This window comes from Nerophis ophidion, linkage group LG13 (assembly GCF_033978795.1).
Source record: "Nerophis ophidion isolate RoL-2023_Sa linkage group LG13, RoL_Noph_v1.0, whole genome shotgun sequence".
NCBI classification, from domain to species: domain Eukaryota; kingdom Metazoa; phylum Chordata; class Actinopteri; order Syngnathiformes; family Syngnathidae; genus Nerophis; species Nerophis ophidion.
The window spans coordinates 32,268,540-32,292,132 of NC_084623.1; the positions used below are offsets into that span (position 1 = coordinate 32,268,540).

General features: G+C 38.1%; 1 protein-coding gene across 1 annotated transcript in view; it reads left to right on the forward strand.

The window, feature by feature from the left end:
• sorl1 (sortilin-related receptor, L(DLR class) A repeats containing) overlaps positions 1 to 23,593 on the forward strand; it is a 150,950-nt gene that overhangs the window by 39,537 nt on the left and 87,820 nt on the right. Inside the window, exons 6-10 of the mRNA XM_061918791.1 lie at positions 4,919 to 5,099; positions 8,123 to 8,224; positions 8,370 to 8,539; positions 11,840 to 12,032; positions 16,097 to 16,214. Of these exons, the coding sequence (XP_061774775.1) occupies positions 4,919 to 5,099; positions 8,123 to 8,224; positions 8,370 to 8,539; positions 11,840 to 12,032; positions 16,097 to 16,214 (764 nt within the window). The remainder of the gene's footprint in view (positions 1 to 4,918; positions 5,100 to 8,122; positions 8,225 to 8,369; positions 8,540 to 11,839; positions 12,033 to 16,096; positions 16,215 to 23,593) is intronic.

A 23,593-nucleotide genomic window follows, 5' to 3' on the forward strand; every position in this document is an offset into this window, starting at 1 on the left:
CCGGGTACTTTGGCTTCCTCCCACTTCCAAAGACATGTACCTGGGAATAGGTTGATAGGCAACACTAAATTGGTCCTGGTGTGTAAATGTGAGTGTAAATGTTGTCTGTCTATCTGTGTTGGCCCTGCGATGAGGTGGCGACTTGTCCGGGGTGTACTCCGCCTTCCGCCTGATTGTAGCTGCGATAGGCGCCAGCGCCCCCCGCTACCCCAAAAGGGAAAAAGCGGTAAAAAATGGTTGGATGGATGGATATTAATTTAAGACAATGGGCCAAATGATGCGGATGGAGAGATTGCCGGAACTAACACCATGATGGGACGTGAACAAGTACAAGAGTATAAATGCGTATCACTACTTCAACAAAAAAGAATAAAGCATATACATCTCTGCTACTCAGTTGTAATCAGAGGTAACTACAGTGGAGCCCAATTAAGTAGACAACCTGTCTAAGACGACCAAATCATCAAGTCCAGGTGCTTCATGTATTAAACGTTCTTATGCACAAAAACCTGGCTTCCACAGCAAAGATGAGACGTATGAGTGAACTAAGAACAACAGCACACTTCATGTTCACACAATAATAGCACAGTGCGCAACATCAAATCTGACTGCGCTAACAAAAGAAAAGGATTTAAAAAAATACCTTACACAAGCATAACGTATACTGAACAAAAATATAAACGCGACACTTTTGTTTTTGCTCCCATTTTTCCAGAGTTGAACTCATAATTTCTAAAACGTTTACTATTTACACAAAATACTTATTCCTCTCAAATATCGTTCACAAATCTGTCTAAATTTAGTTTGTGAGCACTTTTTCTTTGCCAAGATAATCCATCCCACCTCACAGGTGTGGCATATCAAGATGCTGATAAAACAGCATGATTATTGCTCAGGTGTGCCTTAGGCTGACCACAATAAAAGATCACTCTGAAATGTGCTGTTTTGCTTTATTGTGGATCTGGGGGGGTCAGAAAAGCAGTCAGTATCTGATGTCACCACCATTATGCCCCACATAGTGCAACACATCTCCATTGCAGAGAGTTGATCAGGTTGTTCATTGTGGCCTGTGGAATGTTTGTCCACTCCTCTTGAATGGCTGTGCGAAGTTGCTGGATATTAGCAGTAACTGGAACACGCTGTTGTATACGCCGATCCACAGCATCCCAGACATGCTCTTTGGGTGACATGTCCAATGAATTTGCTGACCACACAAGAACTTGGATGTTTATAGCTTCCAGGAATTGTGTACAAATCCTTGCAGCATGGGGCCGTGCATTGTCATACTGCAACATTAGGTGACGGTCTCGAGTGAATGGCATATTAACTAGCATCAGAATCTCGTCACGGTATTTCTCTGCATTCAAAATGCCATCAATAAAAGGCCTGCCCATATCATAACCCCACCCCACCATGGGTCACTCCATTTACAACGTTGATATAAGCAAACAGCTCTCCACACGACGCCACACACGTTGTTTGCCATCTGCCCTGAAAAGTGAAAACCGGGATACATCCTTGAAGAAAACACCTCTTCAGAGTGCCAGACGCCATCAAATGTGAGTATTTGCCAATTGAAGTCGGTTACGACGAGGAACTGCAGTCAGGTCGAGACCCCGATGAGGACGGCGAGCATGCCGATGATCTTCCCTGAGACGGTTTCTCACAGTTTGTGCAGAAATTCTTTGGTTATGCAAACCAATTGTTGCAGCAGCTGTCCGGGTGGCTGGTTTCAGGTGATCATGGAGGTGCACTTGCTGGATGTGGAGGTCCTGGGCTGGTGTGGTTACACGTGGTCTGCGGTTGTGAGGCTGGTTGGATGTACTGCCACATTCTCTGACACGCCTTTGGAGAAGGCTTATTGTAGAGAAATGAACAATTAAATTTCCTGAATGAACTCTCCTGAAAGAATCAATAAAGTACTATCTATCTATTAAATTTCAGGCAACAGGTCTGGTGGACATTCCTGAAGTCAGCATGCCAACACCTCCGCTCCCTCAAAACTTGCAACATTTGTGCCCTAAGGCAGTGGTCCCCAACCACCGGGCCGCAGAAATTTTTATTTTTTTATTTTTTATTATTAATTCAACATAAAAACACAAAATATACATTATATTTCAATATAGATCAATACAGTCTGCAGGGATACAGTCCGTAAGCACACATGATTGTATTTCTTTATGAAAAAAACCCCAAAAACCCAACAATGTACTTAAAGCATATTCTGATTATTTACACAATTGTTATGCTTTGTCAAAATTGTCCAAATATGCATTATACCAATATATGTGAAGATCTTGGCATCCAATTAACAAACATTTCATTCATCCATCCATCCATTTTCTACCACTTGTCCCATTCGGGGGGTGCTAGAGCCTATCTCGGCTGCATTCGAGCGGAAGGCGGAGTACACCCTGTACAAGTCACCACCTCCTCGCAGTTCATAACATTTTATCTGGCACAAAAAGCACTTATTCTATGGTGGTAAAATAGGTGTTAAAGGTAAAAAAATTGAATTAAAAATTATTAAAACATGTTGTTATTGTCATTTAAATGTATGGTTATTGCTGTTATTATTATTTTACTTGTTGTAGTCTATTCGTTACTAATTCATATCTATTTTTTTAAAACTATATTTAAAGTTGTGTTTTGGTGGTACAATAAATACTTATGTTTTCAGACGAAGGGATAATTGTGTAATTAAACTAATTATAATATCAGTCAAAATAGTCATAATTATTATTTTTGCCAAAATCGTCGAGCTCTACCATAACCATTATTACTGTATAACATTTCTGTAATTTACAAAAATAGCACCCAGTAATAGTTTGCTCAAATCAAGGAAACAATGTCGCTACCATAGGAACAATCCTTTAATTTAACCCATTCACCTTATTTTTCCGACCAAAGTCACAAGTAAATGTAAAAGCAATAGCTCATTTTTGTCATGTTGACAAGCATTAGTTGATGGCAGTGTTCTTGGTTCTTCTGGGTAGGACATACGGAAAAAGAGTTTAAAGCGTTTCTCCTTAAAGAGTTGAATCAATTAAATGGAGGCAATGTTGAGAGCATGCAAATAGTTATGCAGGCATTTTTATCCAGACAGTGTCGGTGTGTCAAACAAGGAGCTTTTGACTAAAATCTACAGCGCCACAGCATTTCAGAGACACTGCTTTCTATGTTAAAACTCTGAAGCCTCAGAGGAAAAACAAGCTGATTTGGAAGGCTGTCGAAGACACACAAAGTCAACCTCTTCAATCAATCCACCACACTGTGCAGGTGCTTTATAGACAGACTTGCTTTATACAAACAGTATGACTGCATAGTTTTTTTGTTGTTGTTTTTTTTACAAAATCTATGCGACATTCACATTCCGATATTTTTGTGTGGACCTTTAGTTTACAAGTACAGAGTTTCTGTACCTTAAGGTACCTTTTTTACTCATCGTGTGACGCAACTCGTCCCTTAAAAACTTGCATTTTTAAAACAGTTGTCCCCAATTTAAGCAAATTTAAATCCATTTACTCTGTGCTCCTCCTCCTCCAAAACCCCACAATTTCACTAAATACATATTACATATGCTAAAGTAAGTGCTCCTCAACTTATAACTTATAAGCATAATTGGTTGTATAAAAGTGCTTGTAGCGTAGAACACTCTTATCTCAAATCAACATCGCCCATTGAAAGTCAATTTAATCGTTTCTTGATCCTTGCCCCCCGCACCCTGGTGCCCTCAAAGAAGCACACTTTTAACATGACTTTTATAAAAAAACTAACTTTTTGATGAGAAACATTGTATCAAGAACAACACAAAAAGTAACACAAAAAACTCCAGTAGTTTTATAAAGTAATGCAATAATAATGTACAGCATTTGGAGTGCGTACTTCTACAGTATAACCTACAAGCTGCTTCTCTGTCAACCACCCCATCAGCAACTCCCCAATATTTTCATTGATAAATGTCCGCCGTTTAGCTATTATTTCAACATCCTTGGCTGGCGTTATAGAATCATTCTGCTCCGGTATAGTGCATACCAGCAGTGTTGTGCCCAAACGGCTTTGTTTTGTTTTTTGATGAATTTGTTCCTGTGTTTGGCAAAAACGAATTTATGTTGGGCTTTAGTTTTAAGAAAATACTTGCGATTGGTACACTTGATGTTTTGTTTCTGTTCGGATCTTACGTTGTTCACTGTGGCATTCGCTACGGCAACTGGCAGTGCAAGGCTTGTGACCCGAATTACAAAGCACTTAGCCAAGCGACAACTCATATCCTTAAAATCTCATAAGCTTGAGCACTTGTATCCTAAACTAACAACGTTTGCTCTGGAAGTTCTCTATTATTAATATTTAGATGATTTTGTGTAATGTGTTGTGCCATAAAGTTTTTTTCCGCGAGCGTGTGATTGCATCAGTTAACGTAAACAAAGTTTTGTGAGCACACAATCCTTGTTGGTGTGTTCTTATAGTGCTTACACTTTGTAAAAATGGGGAAAACTCTAATTAAAAAAGTCATAGCAAAGTACGGCTGTGGCCTTCCGAGGGTTTCACCCTCCTCGATTCTTCTCTCCTAACTTCCCTACTTAATTGTTGGCATTTTCTTTTTAATTTTTTAATCGTAATATTAGTATGTTAAAAAATGTTCGGGGGTCAACATTTTTGTGTTTCTGGTACAGATGAACCGGATTTACATTATTTTCTATGAGAATGTTTAAAAATGTTTTAATTCGATTCAGTTTTCAACAGACCTTTTGAAATAGACAACAAAAGTCGAAGTGTGACTGTATTTGATGACAACAAATGTTAATATGATTTATCATCCACCTTCTTGAATTACATTTAGCATTATAACAAGTTGTATGATTTCAGTCTATATTATTGTTTTATCACTCAAAATGTATAATATTTCAATTTTCTCCAGGGGTGTGGAGCCTTACGACACCCCCACTACTGTGCTGGTCCAGAGGCATGAGCCCCAGGATGTCTTCACTATACTCAGCAGTACTGACTTCTTCCAGACTGAACAGAACCGGAAAGTGATTCTGGAGCAGGTTGACAGCTTCCAGCTCAGGGACAAATACATTTTTGCCACCATCACAAAGGTGAGAGGGTTGAAAAATGTTTGAACTTTACACTAAAGAAGTCACTTGACTTTTAACAAGATATAAACTTTTGAACGTCTTGGATCAAAGAAATATATCGTTGCTTTTTTTAAGCAATCCAGCATCAGAGGATACATCAGTAAATGGTCAGTTTAAAGTCACACACACAAAGTCTCACACAATACATTCCATGACACCTGAATGTGAGGTATTTGCGAGCAGCAACCTCACAATCTCATCAAAATAACCCAGCACAGGACCCGTTGCCCTGGAAACCTGAGTCAAATGTAAGATCAAAGAACAAACCCCTTTCCTTGGAGACATTTTATCTGCTCTTAGGAAAAGCAGAAGACAGACGTTTTTAGAGTAGCCAGGAGATGACAGTAAATCTCCCTTTCCTGGGTGGCCAGTCGGGATTTTTATTTCTTTGATTTAATCAATCACTCCTTAACATAAAGCTAAGGCGGTGAATCTGAAATTGACGGCTGCTTGGTGAATTTTTATTAGGCACTACAAACACGCTGAGGATCACAGCATTTTTTCCATCAATGGATAACTTTGGTTCTTGCAAAAAAGCTGAACATGGTCATCGTTAATGGCGTCCCTTCGTATACGATACAAACAAGCATTGGCTAATATCGATATTGATCCGATATATCATCAGCACAAATCATACATACTTTTATTATTTTGTAAATGTTAGGGAATGATTGATCAAGTGACATCAGACGAATAAAGAACACTGGAGTAAAAAACACAGACTTATTTATTATTAACCATCTGAAATGGACACGTGCTATCTTTAAGTTGACTGATGGGAACACACCTGTTAGGTAATACTTTTTAATGTGTTCAGTGTGTGTAAGTACTTGCTGAGCCCATTAAACAATACCATGCTAATGATGACAACTTTGATCATTTTTATCACAATAATCGTATTATGAAATTTTCATGTCGTTAAATCCTTGCTAGCTTGCTTGTGTTAGTGAAGTGTGAAGTGAATTATATTTATGTATCACTTTTCTCTAGTGACTCAAAGCGCTTTACATTGTGAAACCCACTATTTAAGTTATGTTTAAACCAGTGTGGGTGGCACTGGGAGCGGGTGGGTAAAGTACCTTGCCCAAGGACACAACGGCAGTGACTTGGATGGCGGATGCGGGGCTCGAACCCGGGGACCTCAAGTTTCTGGCACGGCCGCTCTACCAACCGAGGCACAACGCCCCACACACTGTTCTGTAGCTGTTAGGTCCTAGTAGCCTATAGCCTACCATATTTAACTTTTTGTATATGACTTCACTAAAATACAAGAAAAGAGCAACCATGTGTGCTTATGGAGCACATTTAGCTGTCAAGCTTTACACAGATGAACATGTTTCAGGACTGTTTGTAAAAGAGTGCTTGTATTGTATATTTTCGATCCACTTTTGGGGTGTTTTCAAAACTTTGCTTATTGCACAATAAACTGATTAAGCCGCTTCAGCACAAACCCGTTTTTTGTTTGTCTTCGGTACATTGTCAGTTTTCTGTGTTTCTGTATTGGAAGACTATGTGAGGCAGCAGACAGATAGTGGAACAGATGGTGAATATAATTTGGCTTGCATCTCCTCTCTTGTTTTTCATGGACATATTTACTGTCGTTCGAGTGTGGGCTCACAGCATGCTGTTGATATAGTGTTTTAACAGTTGAATCGAAAGAAAGGGTGACTGTGAGTAATTTGTCTACTGTGATTGTAAATATTTCATGGTGAATCACGCTATGGTATTGCATGCATAATTTGGTTGAAGAGGTTATTTTGTTGTTTTTTTTCCCTTTCAAACAGGCCAACAAAAACAAAGCTCCATTGATTATTGTCATTCATTATTAATCTAAAATATTGCATTTTATACATCAAATGGTCATGGTTATGGTTATGGTACCATTTTAAATATAAAAAATTGTCATGTGGAACCATTTTACGTTGACGCCCCTCAGGGTGGCTGAGGGACGTCGACATAAGTGGTTGCCAACATAACCAAAGTCAAAGCCAAAACTATCCACTGTGTGCACATTTATTTGTGACTTTGTATAAAAATTCAGTATTTTCAATCTTATGGCTTGGTTTGATTATTGTGTAGATACATTGCATCTGGAAAGTATTCACAGCGCTTCACTTTTTCCACATTTTGTAATGTTACAGCCTTATTCCAAAATATAATAAATTCATTGAACATATGAAAATTTGATTTTTATTAAAAATACAATTGTTTAAAAAAATCACACGTGGGAAAAATCACACGTACATAAGTATTCACAGCCTTTGCCCAATACATTTTTGATGAACCTTTGGTACCAATTACAGTCTCAAGTCTTTTTAAACATGGTGCCAGAGCGTGGCACACCTATTTTTGGGCAGTTTTGCCCATTCCTCTGTGCAGCACTTTTCAAGCCTGGTTGCATGATAAGAATTTTCAAGTAATCCTCCTTTTTCATTGTCCCATATACTCTCTGTAAAGCACCAGTTCCATTGGCAGCAAAACAGGCCCAGAGCATATTACCACCACCACCGTGCTTGACGGTAGGTTTGGTGTTCCTGGGATTAAAGGCCTCACCTTTTCTCCTCCAAACATATTGCGAGGTATTTTGGCCAAACCACTCAATTTTTGTTTCGTCCGACCACAGAACTTTCCTCCAGAAGGTCTTATCTTTTTCGATGTGATGTCAGATGAAACAAAAATGTAGCTGTCTGGCCACAATACCCAGCACTATGTTTGGGCGCAGAAACGTCACGGATGGATGCATGGTGGTCACCCCGGGTCCTGACTTAATGTGAAAGTCCAGTCTATGTACAAACATGATTTTTTTTTTTCACTTGTGGTGGCTTGCCACAAGTGAAGGAATATATGGAAACACTGTAATTACTAAGGAATTGGCTTTCACGCTTGAATCTACTTTAGATAGCTGGGTTAGCAGATGGTACTAAGATGTTGATAAGAACCGTCTTTTCTTTTACATTTAAAGTTACACACCTTTACTTTTTCAGAAACTGCTTGGTAGTCGTGAACCTTTATCTGTTCAGCTCTGGGTCTCTTACAACCGCCAACCAATGAAAGCTGCTCAATTTATGACCCGCCATCCAATCACGGTGAGCAGTTTTCTCTTGGCGAAAGTGAATGACACATTGATCCACTTCTAGAAATAATTAATGCAACCATTTATGATATTCATAGTTTTTACCTTTGAGACATCTTCAAATTATTATTTTTTTGTTGTCCTCCTTCTGCTAACAGGAGTACTACATTGCTGATGCTTCTGAGGATCAAGTGTTTGTGTGTGTGAACCATTCCAACAATGTCACACACCTGTACATCTCAGACACACAGGGTCTTTCCTTTTCACTGTCATTGGAGAATGTTCTGTATTACAGTCCTGAAGGCTCTGGAAGTAACACACTCATCAGGTATTTACGCATGCACGCACGCACACACACACACACACACACACACACACACACACACACACACACACACACACACAGTCTTTTACTCAGCCCAGGTTAATTCTATGTCCTATTTTTAGGGAATGAACTCCGCTATGCATGAACACACACTTTTATAATCTTTCATATAGGGCTGGGCGATATATCGATATACGTGATATATCGCGGGTTTGTCGCTGTGCGATATAGAAAATGACTATATCGTAATATTCGAGTATACGTTCTCACGCAATTGCTTTTAGCTGCGGGCATTACACTACAGGCTCTTCCCACTCCTTCTTGTGTCTCCTTCTCACAGACAGTCAGCGCACCTTCTTACATACGTCACATACTGTCACATCATATGTCACATACTTATACGCCCTCACGGAGCAGAGAGGTAGCAGCATGGGTAATGTTAGCTGTGATGCTAGCGGAGCCGTGCGAGTGGTAGTACGAGAGAAAGAAGGTGCAAATCTGGTAACAAATGAAGGAAGAATTAATTCCCAAGAAAAACAGCAGGGGGTCCATCGTCTGGCGGTGGTTTGGCTTCAAGCGGGAAGATGTCGAATAGACAACTTTAATTTGTGAAGTGTGGGGCACAAGCGTTGCTACCAAAAGTAGCATTACTGCTAATGTGTAGCATCATTTGAAAAGTCACCTGCTAATAACTGTTTAATAAATACAGTTTTGGTCAATTGACTTAGTTGTGATTTCCTTCTGGTCAATTGACTTAGTTGTGATTTCCTTCTCTGCATGAAAGTTTAAAATAAGCATATATTAATGCAGTATGAACAAGAATTTTTAATTTAGACAAATAGAATCATCATACTTCTGTGATTATATGTATCAAATGTTAATTCAAGGCTAAGGCAAAATATCGATATATATATATATATATATATATATATATATATATAGTGTATCATGATATGGCCTAAAAATATCGAGATATTAAAAAAGCCATATCGCCCAGCCCTACATTCATATGTCATGTACCTGCTCATGAGGTGTCCAAATACTGTAAAAACTGTAGCTGTAGTGATCCTCTAAAGATATTTGTGATATTTTTCCCTAATATGTGTAAACTAATAAAATCGAATCCATTAATGTCGCTGCACCTTGGACCAACCAACCAAAATCCCAAAAAACTGGCCATAAGGAGGGAGACAAAAGGAGTATTGGTGTAATACATGATTTGTGATACTATGACAGTTTGTCGACATGGTTTTCTTTAACTTTTGTATATTTTGAGTCTTGTGTTTTTATATATTGTTTACAGTTTTACCTTGGCTTATGAGTTTAATTTTAGCTTGTTCCCCAAAATGCTTGTATCGCAAATCAGTCTTCCCAATTGAAATTAATTGAAATGCAGTTATTCTGTTCTGAGCCGCCAACAAACACTACTATTTTAACATGTGACATAAGTTTAGTAAAAATATAACTTCTAATAATGACTATTGTATAAAAAACAATACAATAAAATGTTCTATGAACAACTACAGTAGTTTTATAAAATTTCATTTATTTAGCAGGAAAGATTAACAGTTGTGTGACAGTTAATGGGGCTTGATTCAGTAAAAAACTGGTTTGCAGCAGGTACCTGCTCTGCAGCACAAAAAGAAACACAAATAACGCTACAAGGAGACACTTGCGTCATGACCACACAGCCTTCAGGCCAGGTCTTTCAGTGCTGACAGGAAGATCTGGCCAGCACAAATTTCTGTGTAACTTTTCAAATTGTGAATAAGTACTCATTGTCCTAATATGGAGAGGAGTAGTTTACCATAATTAATAGTATGACTTTTTGCCATAAATCTTTTTTTAAGAATCGGACAAGGAGAAGTTCTTTGGAGCATGATCCTGTGAAACGGGCATGTTCTGTGTGTCTTGTGTAATATTAATTCATATAGATTCTGTTTTTTTTTTTTCTTGAAGACAGCAATATATGTTGGTGTATCTTGCATTACCTTACTCTGATGACTTGCATTGATTGGATTCAGACAAGCCAGGATGTTTAGTAGTTGCTGATAAGCTCCACAACTTCGAATTGACATTGTGTAGGAAAAAAAGTCCTCCTTCCATTCCAACGAAAGTGGTAGGTTTTTCGTTTCTTATTTTTCCAGTTCCCATAATCTTTTTTTTGTATACCCTTTAGAAAAAATACATTAGAGGATAACTTTGCTTGTGTAACCTTGTACTTTGAGGCCCTTATTTTGTTAGCGCAGGCAGGACGGCACATCCCTTTTATTTTGAAGACAGGAACTGTGAGGTTGGTCTTTAGACTCTTGACAACAGGTGTGTGGGAGTCTATGTTGGAATAAAAAGCGTTTACCGAGTTCCTGCCTCCCATTTTTTCGCCATACTGAGCATGCACAAATGGTCAAAGTGCAGATTGATAACCAGTAATGATTTCCATTTTTTTTTTTAAATCCTGGTGATTGAACCCCTCCGTGATTGACTGGTAGCCCGTGGTCAACATAATGGGCACCCCTGATGATGAATATTTACCTTAGAGAGCGGACTTAAACGTTTTGTCCTGTGAGCTGCTTCTCTGTCAAACACACCATCAGCAGCTTCATTATATTTTTGTGGATAAATGTCTGCCATTAACAAATAATTTAACAGCCTTGTCATTGTGTTATTATACAGTGAATGAACTCATCCTGTGTCAGTCTGGTGTAAGTTATAGCAATGCAATGATTATACATCTTTGCAAAGACCCAAACCATAGTCAAATCAACTATAGAAAGCTACAATCACAAAATATAATCTTAATAAGAGTGATGTAGCAAAAAAAAGAAGAAAGACATAAGCAATTTTAGAGTTTGAAGAGATTAAATAATTAAAGAAATTGAGAATCTCAGAGAGAAAAACACAGCACTGCGGCGATATACAAAAGTTCTGTAAGAAGATCACTCCGCTCTGAAGATTACCATCGATGAGATTGATCAGAATACACAAATGGTTTAATTGATTGTCACTGGGCTTCGGATTACACCTAATGTATACCAAGGCATTTGACAGCAAAGGAGAACTATATTAAATGGATATTGTCTCTACATATCAACAAGTGGCTAATGTTCGACAATCAAAAAAAGTTGATGTTGATATAAACACCACCACCATGTATTCCACCGTGATGTATGTAGTTTTAGTTTCACACCACGGAAAGAAGCAGACCACACATGCAGGTCTCCAAGTAAAGATGACAATGTGAAAGGGTCCCAACAGTTCAACATTTTATTGATCAACTGCAATGCATTGATGTCTTTGTTTCAGATACTTTGCTAATGAGCCCTTTGCTGACCTGCATCGCGTGGAGGGACTCAGAGGAGTCTTCATCGCCACACTTATTAACGGGTCCGTCAGTGAAAACAACATGCGGTCAGTCATCACTTTCGACAAAGGAGGGACGTGGGAATTGCTTCAACCCCCCACGGCCGACAGTCTGGGAGGAACTGTAGACTGCCAGGTAAAACACTTTTTGTTGTTAATATTTTTTTGTTCATGCACTTCATCTTACACTGATACTCAGATGTTAACTTAGGAGACGCCTAAATGGCTTCAAATACTTAAAATATTCTTTATTATCTATTTTGAACCATTCAATTGATCGCAACTGGACTGTTCAGTTTTTCTTATATGCTCGTGGATTTTGATCGGACATCCCTATTTCTAACACAAACAACAGAATATGTGTTAAATTATTTGTTCTTTTGAGATTTAAACAAAAAGTAACATTTTTGCAAAAGTGTACTCTGTGGAAAGAAACTTCATTACATTTATGTTCAGTTTAAACGAGTGATATTTATGTACTGCCTGAAAATAGCCCCATGAGAAATGAATAGTATTTGTTTGACCATGCCTTTCAAGAATCAGAAATTGATAATCATTTGGGAAACAGAATCGTAACAACACTAACATCGTCCATATTAAGGCTCCAAACTTATTACAAACATAAATTGCTTTGACGAGTTATCTGTAAAGGAAGACTACAAATAATCAGAGCTGGGTAGAGTAGCCAGAAATTGTACTCAAGTAAGAGTACTGTTACTTTAGAGATTTATTACTTAAGTAAAAGTAAGGAGTAGTCACCCAAATATTTACTTGAGTAAAAGTAAAAAGTATGTTGAGAAAAAACTACTCAAGTACTGAGTAACTGATGAGTAACCTGATCACGGCAACAAATAATGCACAAAAACATAAAAATAGCAATGAGCAAATTCAGAGCCAGGAATATCTCTTAAGCAACTAAAACAATAATATATATTAAATAATAGTAAATTAAAATAAGAATAAAAAATGGCACATTGAGCCACAATAACTTAACAGCACCATAGGCTCAGTAGGCATTCTTTGATTTGATTGATTGATTCATTGATTGATTGAAACTTGTATTAGTAGATTGTACATTACAGTACATATTCCGTACAATTGACCACTAAATGGCAGAGGTGTGGACTCGAGTCACATGACTTGGACTCGAGTCAGACTCGAGTCATGAATTTGATGACTTTAGACTCGACTTGACAAAATGTGAAAAGACTTGCGACGCGACTTAGACTTTAACATCTATGACTTGTGACTTGACTCGGACTTGAGCCTTTAAACTTAACATGACTTGCTACTTTCCCCAAAACCCAACAATTAAAAAGTTATTCAGGAGCGCTCCGTATCTTCCATCGTGTACAAGTGTGTGTGACAGTGTGCGCGCTACCTGTCAGAACAACAGCCAATCAAATTACATCCCCGTTATTTTCGTCACACAGCGTTCATCCAATCAAATTGCAGAAAAACCAACAAAGAAGAGCTCTTAAACAAAAGCGCCAGTGAGGAAAAATTATGCCAAAAATAGTTTTGTTCGGGTATTAAAACAACAACTTGGTCAACAAATAACGAATTGCCGTATGCAAAACATGTGGTTGGAAGATTACAGACGGAGACGCAACAACTTCCAACTTCGTTCGACATTTGAAGATGCACAATGAAGGGTAAGTTTTGAATGTAAGCTAACGTTTATTGGCCGAGTAACGTAACTTTTATTGGCTGTGTAGTTAAATCGTGAGGCTGTAAACTCACTGCTAACGTTAGACCTATATACATCTTATAAGTAGACGCAGCCTCGACCACTACTGGCGCTGACGAGACGAGACGCTTGGCCGCCATCTTGGAGTGGTGATCAACTCCACTCAGTGCAATTCATTTGGCAGGAGCAATGAACTGTCAGCGCATTTTATCTCACTGAATACCACTGATTTTCACGCGTTTTCTTTGTCATATGTGTAGCTACGATAAAGGACACATGTTTTGGCGTGTTCATAGTTTGCTTAACAGTAATAGAATATTCTTATATGCTTTAAGTGACCAGACGTCCAAGATCAAAACTGGGAATAATAACCCCAGAGAAGGGGGGAAAAACGGTCAGCTATTTTTAAGTTGAAGAAACAATATGATTAGGTTATATATACATGCATATATCCTACATAAACAATGTATGAATATATCAGATATCTATATATCTTACGGACCAATAGACTTTATCTCTGTTGCTGCAACAGCTGAGAGTTTATTCTGTTTTGACACTTTGTATTGATATTTTGTATTACATTCTTCCCCTAAACAATCATGTTTACAGTGATTGTTTTATACGTATTTTTCACGTATGTTGCTTTGGTTAAAAGTGTCTGCCAAATACTTAAACATATATAAAAGCCTGAAAGTCTTTATGTCAGCTAAAGCCACCGATCTGTTTCACTGGATTCAAAATAAAACCAAAGTCTGTTTTACCCAACAATGTTAGTATTTGAATATTGTTACTTGAAGACTTATTCCTGGTTACAATTATACTGTTAAGAGAGTATTGTCTTATGTTTTGCCTAAAATGATGAATGCATCATAATCAGTGGTGGCTGGTGAATTTTGTTTTAGGTGTGGCTGAAAGTTTGTAAACCAAATATCAGTGGAGGGGTCATCCTCCTCCAGAAGATTTCTTTGTGATTTTCACATACAAATATTGAAGATATTTGCTCCTTCACAACTCTGTGATAATATTGTTTTCACAAAATACTACCAATAGTATGTTAATGTTAAATCTTACTTGTGAAAAGTAATCACCCGATTCCTATTTTCAACAGTCCGCTCATTTGAGCTGTCAAACGCTGAACTCCAGCTCGGCATCTTTGTTTTCTACCTGTCAGTTTAGGCTGCTCGCCAGCTCCTCATCACCACTTCAAGATGGTGGCCAAATTGCTCGCGTCACAGCAGCCAATGCTGGGTCTACTTATAATAAGTCTATGGTTATAAGTCATTGCAAACACTACAATCTGTTGCGTCCAGTGCAGCTCGCTACCTTATTCATACTTTTTGTCAAGTGATTTTTTTTAAGCAGGGCTGCATGAGGTACCTACACATAATGTTACGTTCGTGAATGTATCACACACAGTAACGTAACGTTAGACGGCGGTCAGCAGCACCACGTATTTTAGCCACCTACAAAAAGACAAACATAGTCAAATAAAGGTCAGTTAAAATGTATACTATATTAAGAATATGTGTACAAATTCCATAGGGCCCAGACATCTAAAAAGTACAACTCTGTTCATTGTTATGTTCATGTATTTATGGTTTTCATGTGTACGCACACTTTAAAACACATACAGTATGAGATGAGATCAATGAGATAAGGTAAAAAACAGGATGGAAACTGCTGTGGAACTAGTGCCAATGCAATATGCCATCAAAATACAATGATAACACTTTTGTGCAAATAATTACAGTTGCACTTGTTTTTTTAAATGTGTTTATTCTTTAAAGGAATGAGTTACATGTTTAAAATAACTGGTTAATAGTGCTATTATGAAGTGCAATGTCAGCAATATTTTCTTTTATAATAAATACATACAGCGTTTTAAAAGCATACACAATCTGTGTAAATATATTAGTCTGTGGTTAAAAGGACTTGAAATGACTCGAAACTCAAAATGCAGGACTTGGGACTTGACTTGAGACTTTTCAGTTTTGACTTGGACTTGACTTGAGACTTGCCTGTCTTGACTCGGGACTTGACTCGAGACTTGACTTGAGGGCAAAGACTTGAGACTTACTTGTGACTTGCAAAACAATGACTTGGTCCCACCTCTGCTAAATGGTAAAACCCCAATAAGTTTTTCAACGTTAATCAATTACTTAATAAATGACCAAGTCGATGTGATCTACCTCATTTATACATATACAGTACATACACACACATATCATTTATACACACACATATCATATATACACTCATATATATATATATATATATATATATATATATATATATATATATATATGATATGTGTGTGTATAAATGATATACACACAAACCTCTTTCTATACGTAACATTTCCTCTTTGGTGAAGTTGACCATGGTGCTTTACTTTCACTTAATTTTATTAACCCTGTAAGCACTTAACAAAAGATCAATGTTGGATGGGGGACAATAAGCTTTTCATAAAGAGCTATCATCTCACTCTCCTCTCTTGCTTTACTCTTTAGCTCAGCAAAGGTTGCTCTCTCCATCTGGCCCAGCGCTGGAGCCAACTACTAAACATACAGCTGAGAAGGATACCCATTTTATCTAAAGAGTCTTCACCCGGGCTCATCATGGCCACAGGTACATTTATTGTTGATTTCTTGATTCAGTAATACCAACCACTTATTATTTTTATTACAATGTATTATTATCTATGTAAACCAGGGGTGCCAAAAGTGCAGTCCAGGGGCCATTTTTGCCCATAACTAGTTTTTTACTGGCATGTGGTTTATTTTGATAAAAAAAATAGTTATTAAAGAGATTTGCTATTTGATATTACATTGGTATCCATATGGCATCTATAATACAAAGCTTATATAGCCTATGATACAGGATATTAACCTATTTGGATTGGTTTTAGCATATGTAATGCACAACTTAGTGACTTAGACAATCTTTATTGATCCACAAGGAAAATTGTTCCAAACAGTAGCTCAGTTACAAATGATGGAAAGTGTAAGGATGGAAAGGACAATGCAGGAATAAAATAGACTAAATATGGCAATATAAAATATAACATATATATACGTAATATTTAGATAATATATGTACACTATATGATATATACTGATATATTATATCATTATATTATATTATATTATATTATATTATATTATATTATATTATATTATATGATTTTATCATATATATACAATATACAACAATTACCATGTACAATATTACAGTATGTAACAGCTACAGCATAAAATAGAGAGTAAATCTAGCAGAAAATAGACATTATAAACAAAGAGAAGTAGCTAACAGGTAATAGACAAATATCATCTATTGCTGTATGGCGAGTGATTATACTGCTGGATGGAGTGCTGAATGAAGGAGTTCTTGAATCGAACACAGTGGGCACAAAGCTGAAGGAGCCTGTTGGAGTATGAACTCCGCTGTTTCTCAATTGTCTGGTGAAGTGGGTGGGCAGGATTGTCCATGATTGCCAGCAGTTTGTCCAGTGTCCTCCTGTCCCTCACTGACACAAACGCCTCCTGTTTTGCCAGCTTTTCGGATCAGTTTGTCAATCCGGTGTAAGTCCCTTTTGCTGGTGCTGCTGCCCCAACAAAACCAATGCAAAGTACAGGGCACTGGCCACAACATGATTAAACTGGCCCCCAAATTATGTCTTACATTTTTACCCCCTATTGTATCCAAAATAATGATTCATACTTTAATTGATGTGATGTGGGTCCTAAATTTATTTCAGTATGGTCTAATTAATACAAATATTACATTTTGTGGAAGCAAAATTAAGTCAATAGTGCTAAATGTTCCAATAACGAATATCGACTCATGGCGTGACCCTAGGATGTAGACACAGAAGGCGGCGCTCAAGTAAAATAACACAATTCTTTACTTACAGAGTAAAAACAGTAGAAAGAAAATGCACTAGAACAAAAGAGCGCCAGGAAAGGAAAATATACAGAACACAGAAAAATACCTCAAAAAGACATGTGAACTCATGACAAAAAGTAAGCAAAAAAAAAGCACATGACTATGTTTATTCTTTTTGGTCCAAAAGCCCTCCTTTATCCAATAACTTATTCCCTGTGTGTGTAAATAATATGACATTATGTAAATATATTAATATAAACAATGCAATAATATGAACATAACAAAACAAAACACAGACATCTGTAAATATAAAGATACAACTTAAAAATATCAACCTCATCGCACTAGTATCGAGCCAATACTAATACTACACTGGTTTACTGAAGGTTTGCGTGTATTTGAAACACGTGCAAACTTGATAGCACACGCAAAGCTGATCTACTAACTGTGTGCAAAGTGGATCGTGTCTTTTAAATTGAGGACAATAAGGCAGGCTATTGAATTTGCATCTTTGTCTTCATGAATATGCAGAATATATGCTGATCATCAAAATGCCCACAATACTGGGAGGAGAAGATGAAAATATATTATACAGCATGCGCAATTAGATTTATCAAAACTTATCACCGTTTTAGGAGCACTATTCTGTGTTTTATTTAGCACATTTGAAAAGGACGTGCAAACTGACAGTTTGTACACACCTGTGAAAGAGGCATCCTTGGGCTGCAAAGACCCACAATGGACAGAGAATCCGCCGTCCTATATGTACGTGTCAACATATTTGAATGGTCAGAAATAAAAATATTAGACATATTGCCTGTTCAGCAACATCCTTTTATAATTTCATAGCTGTTGGATGACTTAGGAGCTGATTAAAACAAATTCAATTGATGCGTCTTGGTGTCATTTAATATTTTTTTAATGATGTTTGTTTTTTTTACATATAATTTATATTATTAACTACTCCTTTATGATTAATACTTTTTGATGTATGCATATTTTAAATCTTGAGCACAATAGTGCAGCTGCCCTCCCTTGCGCCTTCAACTGTTAAAAAAAAAAAGCTCATTGTAGATGCACCGCATGACTGCTTCTAAAATGTCAATTAAAAGTCGTAGATGTCTGCTGCTTGTCTGAAAACATATCGAAACTCCGCAGGTAGGAGCATTATAACATAAATGTACCGTAAATGAGTGTCACCGTGGTGATGCCCCTTATAGTACACGGTAGGGTTGTTCGGCATACCGGTACTAATAAAGTACCGTGATATTAATTGATTGAAATCGGTACTATACTGCGTTTGAAAAGGACAGGTACAGTTCTTTCATCTGCGGCGGTGATTATGTAGCAGAGGCGCATGATGTTGAGTGCGTCAAAACGCACACACAAAGTGCAGACAAGCAATAACATCGTGATGGGGAAGAATGGCAAAAAACAGCAATTCTACTGGTTAATGAAGCGCAATATGGAAGTATTTGGGCTTCAAAACTAACGGTAAAGGTGACGCTTTAAACAAGGAAGTGCCACGCTTTAAGTGTTGCTTTAAAACACGCCTCACCAAAAGTGGTGATTAGTATTACTACCTAGCTTCAAACTAAGAAGGTAAACATTTAAATAATGAACATTCAGATCTGCACAAGAGGCTATAAAGAGTAACTGGTAATAATGTAGTTGTTACACCTGTCCTGCTGTTCTGCTCCGGTGCAGACTTTAGTCGAGGAGCACAGGGTAGATGTTTTTGTCAGGGGTAACCCTTCACTTTACAATGGGTCTAAGCTCCACATCCGGTCAGAATTCGAGGTGGCCTATTTGTGACAATCTGGTTGCTTCATTAGTAGTTTTGCAGGACACAACCGGACCCATTCATTCTTCTACTGCGCAGTGCTCGGTCTCCCTCTCTATCTGTTTACTCGCCCACTCACTTACTGATGTCACTCAGACAACATATTGCCATTCTCTTAAACACACATACTATACTACCCTCATAAAGTTAACCAGCTCCTCTTTTGTGCACATGTAGATACATAACAGGTAGATACATAACATGTAGATATTTAGACACGCACACATATATATCGAACCAGGTTTGATGCCAAATATTAGCGGAGTTAAGACCGCCCAAGACCGTGTCAACTAGTGCAAGTAAAATTACTGAATTTGGTAACAAATTGCTACTATTTGTGTTTTATTTTGAACAAATGTGTGTTTTCCCTGCTACATGTCTTATTTGGGTACATTTATTCAAAGTTTTGTTTTTTGTACTTACTAATAATTTAATTTTTCTTAAAACACAGACCAGGAGTGGCAACCATAAATCATAAGTAATTTAGCATCATGTAACTAAAGTTTTTTTTAATTATATTTTAATCTAATTTTTGTGAAATTGTTCTTTGAGTGCAAGAAGAAAAACAGACTGTGTTTAATGCCCTTTAATGTATATTTTTCCCTTCTAGAATCGTTCTTTGAGTGCAATAGGAAACATTTTTATTGTGTTGTAAGTGTTTCTGTTAGAATAAAACAAAAATTTAAAATTTGGCATACTTTCCTTTAGTTGGAAAAGTATCAAAAAACATCGATATACATTTTGGTACCGGTAACGGTATCTGGACAACACTAGTACACGTACAATCCTCATTTAAATAAGGTGGTCAGCACCACTTTTCAATTGCATATACAGTCTTAGTAAATCATATGCAATGTGCCCATTAACAGTTCACACTATTTTATAGATTGTACACACTGTTTCGGGTGTGGTGGTTGGATCTTAGTAAATCAGGCCCTTGGTATTATTACCGTCAAGATTTTTTGTAATCCGCATACCCTTAGATGAAAACTGCTTTTTTTTAATAAGGGTTGTTAAAAAGGTGGTCTGTGCAAGCCATCTTTTATTTTTTTCAACAACTTCCCTTTTCTGTGATATAAAATATAAAGTACAGGGAACCAGCAACACCACCGCACAAGTCAAACTCCCTCCCATAATAAATTTTCTCTTCCTGTATTGCCTGAAACATGACATTTGGTTGTACACTTTTAGGTGTAATCTTTTAAGTTTTTTTGTGAAAGCAATGCACTTTATTTTGTGGAACTGTCTGTTCATCAAACGCCTGCAATGAATTATATCTCTTTATATCTGGTAGAACATATTGATTTATTGAAGCTCTCTGGTATCCCCTTCACCCAGACCGTCCCGCTAATTAAATTCCTACTAGATAATGTGCATGATGGGAAACCGCAGGAGAGCACAGAAGAGAGCGTGGAAGTTTCCGTCACCATTCGCTTCGTTATCTCTCTCAAACAGATGGGCTAATTACTGCTGAAAGCCCATCAGGGACTCCAGAGGTCGAACACATGAATGGTTCCGGGCCGTTTGCATAGTGTACACACTCTACAATGACAGGTTTACATACCAAACATCCTGAATAAACAGACACACAAACCAAGCTCTTGTGCAGTTTCACAACCGCTGTCATTTTATTGGTGTAAGAGGATAAAATCATTAATGTTAGTGAAGAACCCCCTGGGAAGTTTAAATCAGAAGTTTGGATACGTTTTGAATTGGCAGACCGGGGTGGTGGTACCTCTCTTTAAGAAGGAGAACCGGAGGGTGTGTTCCAACTTTTGTGGGATCACACTTCTCAGCCATACCGGTAAGGTCTATTCAGGTGTGCTGGAGAAGAGACTAGTCGAACTTCCGTTTCAGTAGAAGTTGTTGTCCTGGTTGTTTAACTGTGGACAAGCTCTATATAGTCCGCAGGGTCTTTGAGGGTGCATGGCACCAGGTCTTGGAGAAGGCATTCATTCAACTGTGTCCCTCGGGAAGGAGTGTGGAGAGTGCTCAGATAGTATGGGGTATCGGACCATCAGATTGTGGCAGTCCGCTCCCTGTATGATGGGTGTTAATGCTTGGTCCGCGTTGCCGGCAGTAAGTCAAACCTGTTTCCAGTGAAGATTGGACTCTGCTAGGGCTGCCGTTTGTCACCTATTTACTTTATAACTTTTGTGGACAGAATTTCTTGGCGCATTCAGGGCGTCGAGGGGATCCGATTTGGTGACTGGAGGATTAGGTCTCCGCTTTTTGCAAAGGATGTGGTCCTGATGGCTTCATCTGGCCAGGATGTTAGCTGAATCTGAAGCGACTGAGATGAGAATCAGCACCTCCAAGGTTCTTGCCCAGAAAGTGTGGAGTGACATCTACGGTTTGGGCAGGAGATCTTTCCCCAAGTGGAGGAGTTAAAGTACCTCAGAGTCTTATTCATGAGTGAGGGAAGAATGGATTGTAAGATTAACAGATGGATTGGTGCAGTGTCTGCAGTTATGCGGACCTTGTATAAATAGAGCTTAGCCGTTTGGCAAAGCTTTCAATTTACCGGTCGATCTACGTTACCATCCTCACCCATGGTCATGAGCTTTGGGTTATGATTGATAGGACAAGATCACAGGTACAAGCGGCCGAAATGAGTTTTTGCTGTTGTGTGGCAGGGCTCTCAAAGATGAGGTGAGAATTTCTGTCATCTGGGAGGAGGTCAAAGTAAAGTAGCTACTCCTCCACAACGAGAGGAGACGGATGAAGTGGTTTGGGCATCTGTCAGGATGCCCTCCGGACGCCTCTCTGGGGAGGTGTTTAGGGCACATTAGACTGGTTGGAGGTCATGGGGACGACCCAGGACACGTTGGCAAGACACTAAATTGGACATTGTTTTACACTTGTTAAACTGGATGTTTACATTGTCAGTTAAAATACACTCAACTAAAGTTACTTGAAACTAGGGGTGTAACAGTATGTGTATTTGTATTGAACCGTTTCGGTACGGGGGTTTGCTTCGGAGGTGTACCGAACGAGTCTCCACACGAACATATGAAGTAGCTGCCTAAGCTAAAGTCTAAATAAGCTGCTCTGCTTTCTGCCCCTGTCTCCTACACAGCACCCAGCTTTGTCCCACCCATACAATCATCTGATTGGTTACAACCATAGTGGTAACACCCAATCAGCAGTGCGTATTCAGAGCGGTAACAACCAATCAGATTGCGTATGTAGTCAGCCCTGCAGCGTCGAGCAGATAGATGTTTAGCAGGTGAGCATAAGGCAGCGTACTCTCCCCAAATGATAATAAACACTTCCAATTCAACTACTACTAACATCACTATAAGCCCGTTGACCTTCTAGAAACAAAGTGCAGCTCAGCTCGCTCGCAGTCCTCGTTTGAGTTGATTACAGGGATGGGAATTTTCCACGGATCCGCCAGGTAGGGATGTAACGGTACGTGTATTTGTATTGAACCGTTTCGGTACGGGGGTTCCGGTTCAATGCGAAGGAGTACCGAACGAGTTCCACACGAACAAATGAAGTAGCTGCCTATGCTAAAGTCTTAACAAGCTGTTCTTCTCCGTTCTGCCTCTGTGTCTGTCTATACACAGCACCCTGCAATGTCCCTCCCACACAACTATCTGATTGGTTACAACCGATGCGATAACAAACCAATCAGCAGTGCGTATTCAGAGCGTATCTAGTCAGCGCTTCAGCGTCGAGCAGATAGGCGTTTAGCAGGTGAGCAGCGAACCCCACAAATTATACTAAACACTTCCAAGTCAACTACTTTCTAAACATCACTGTGAGCCCGTTGATCTTCTAAAAAGGACATTGTGTTAAATTAAGAGTTTCTGTCTATGATAGTTGATCTAGTAATGTGACTGCATCATTAAGCCTACATGAAGTCCATGGTGTTCAGGGATGAATATTCTCTCCTATTGCTATTGTACTATTTTTTCAGCTACAGTTACATTAATCATTAGTAATGTAGAAGCCTAGTTTTGAATGGCAGGGTCCATGCTATCACATGTTGATAAAAATATAACATTAACATAATAAAAATCAACTACAGGCTTCCCAAATGCTGTAATAAATTAAGCATGATGAGTTGACTTGAAACTGTTTAATGTTGCATTTTTTAAATGTAGAAGAACAGTTTTGTCATTTTATTTATTATAAGCAACAACTTGAGGCAGTTTAATATGGATTACGTGGACAGAATTATTATAGTGTTCCAAATGCTAAAAGGATAAAGCCATTGTTTACAAATTTGGTAAATAAATTACCCAAAAATTTATATTTTGTTGTTTTCTTA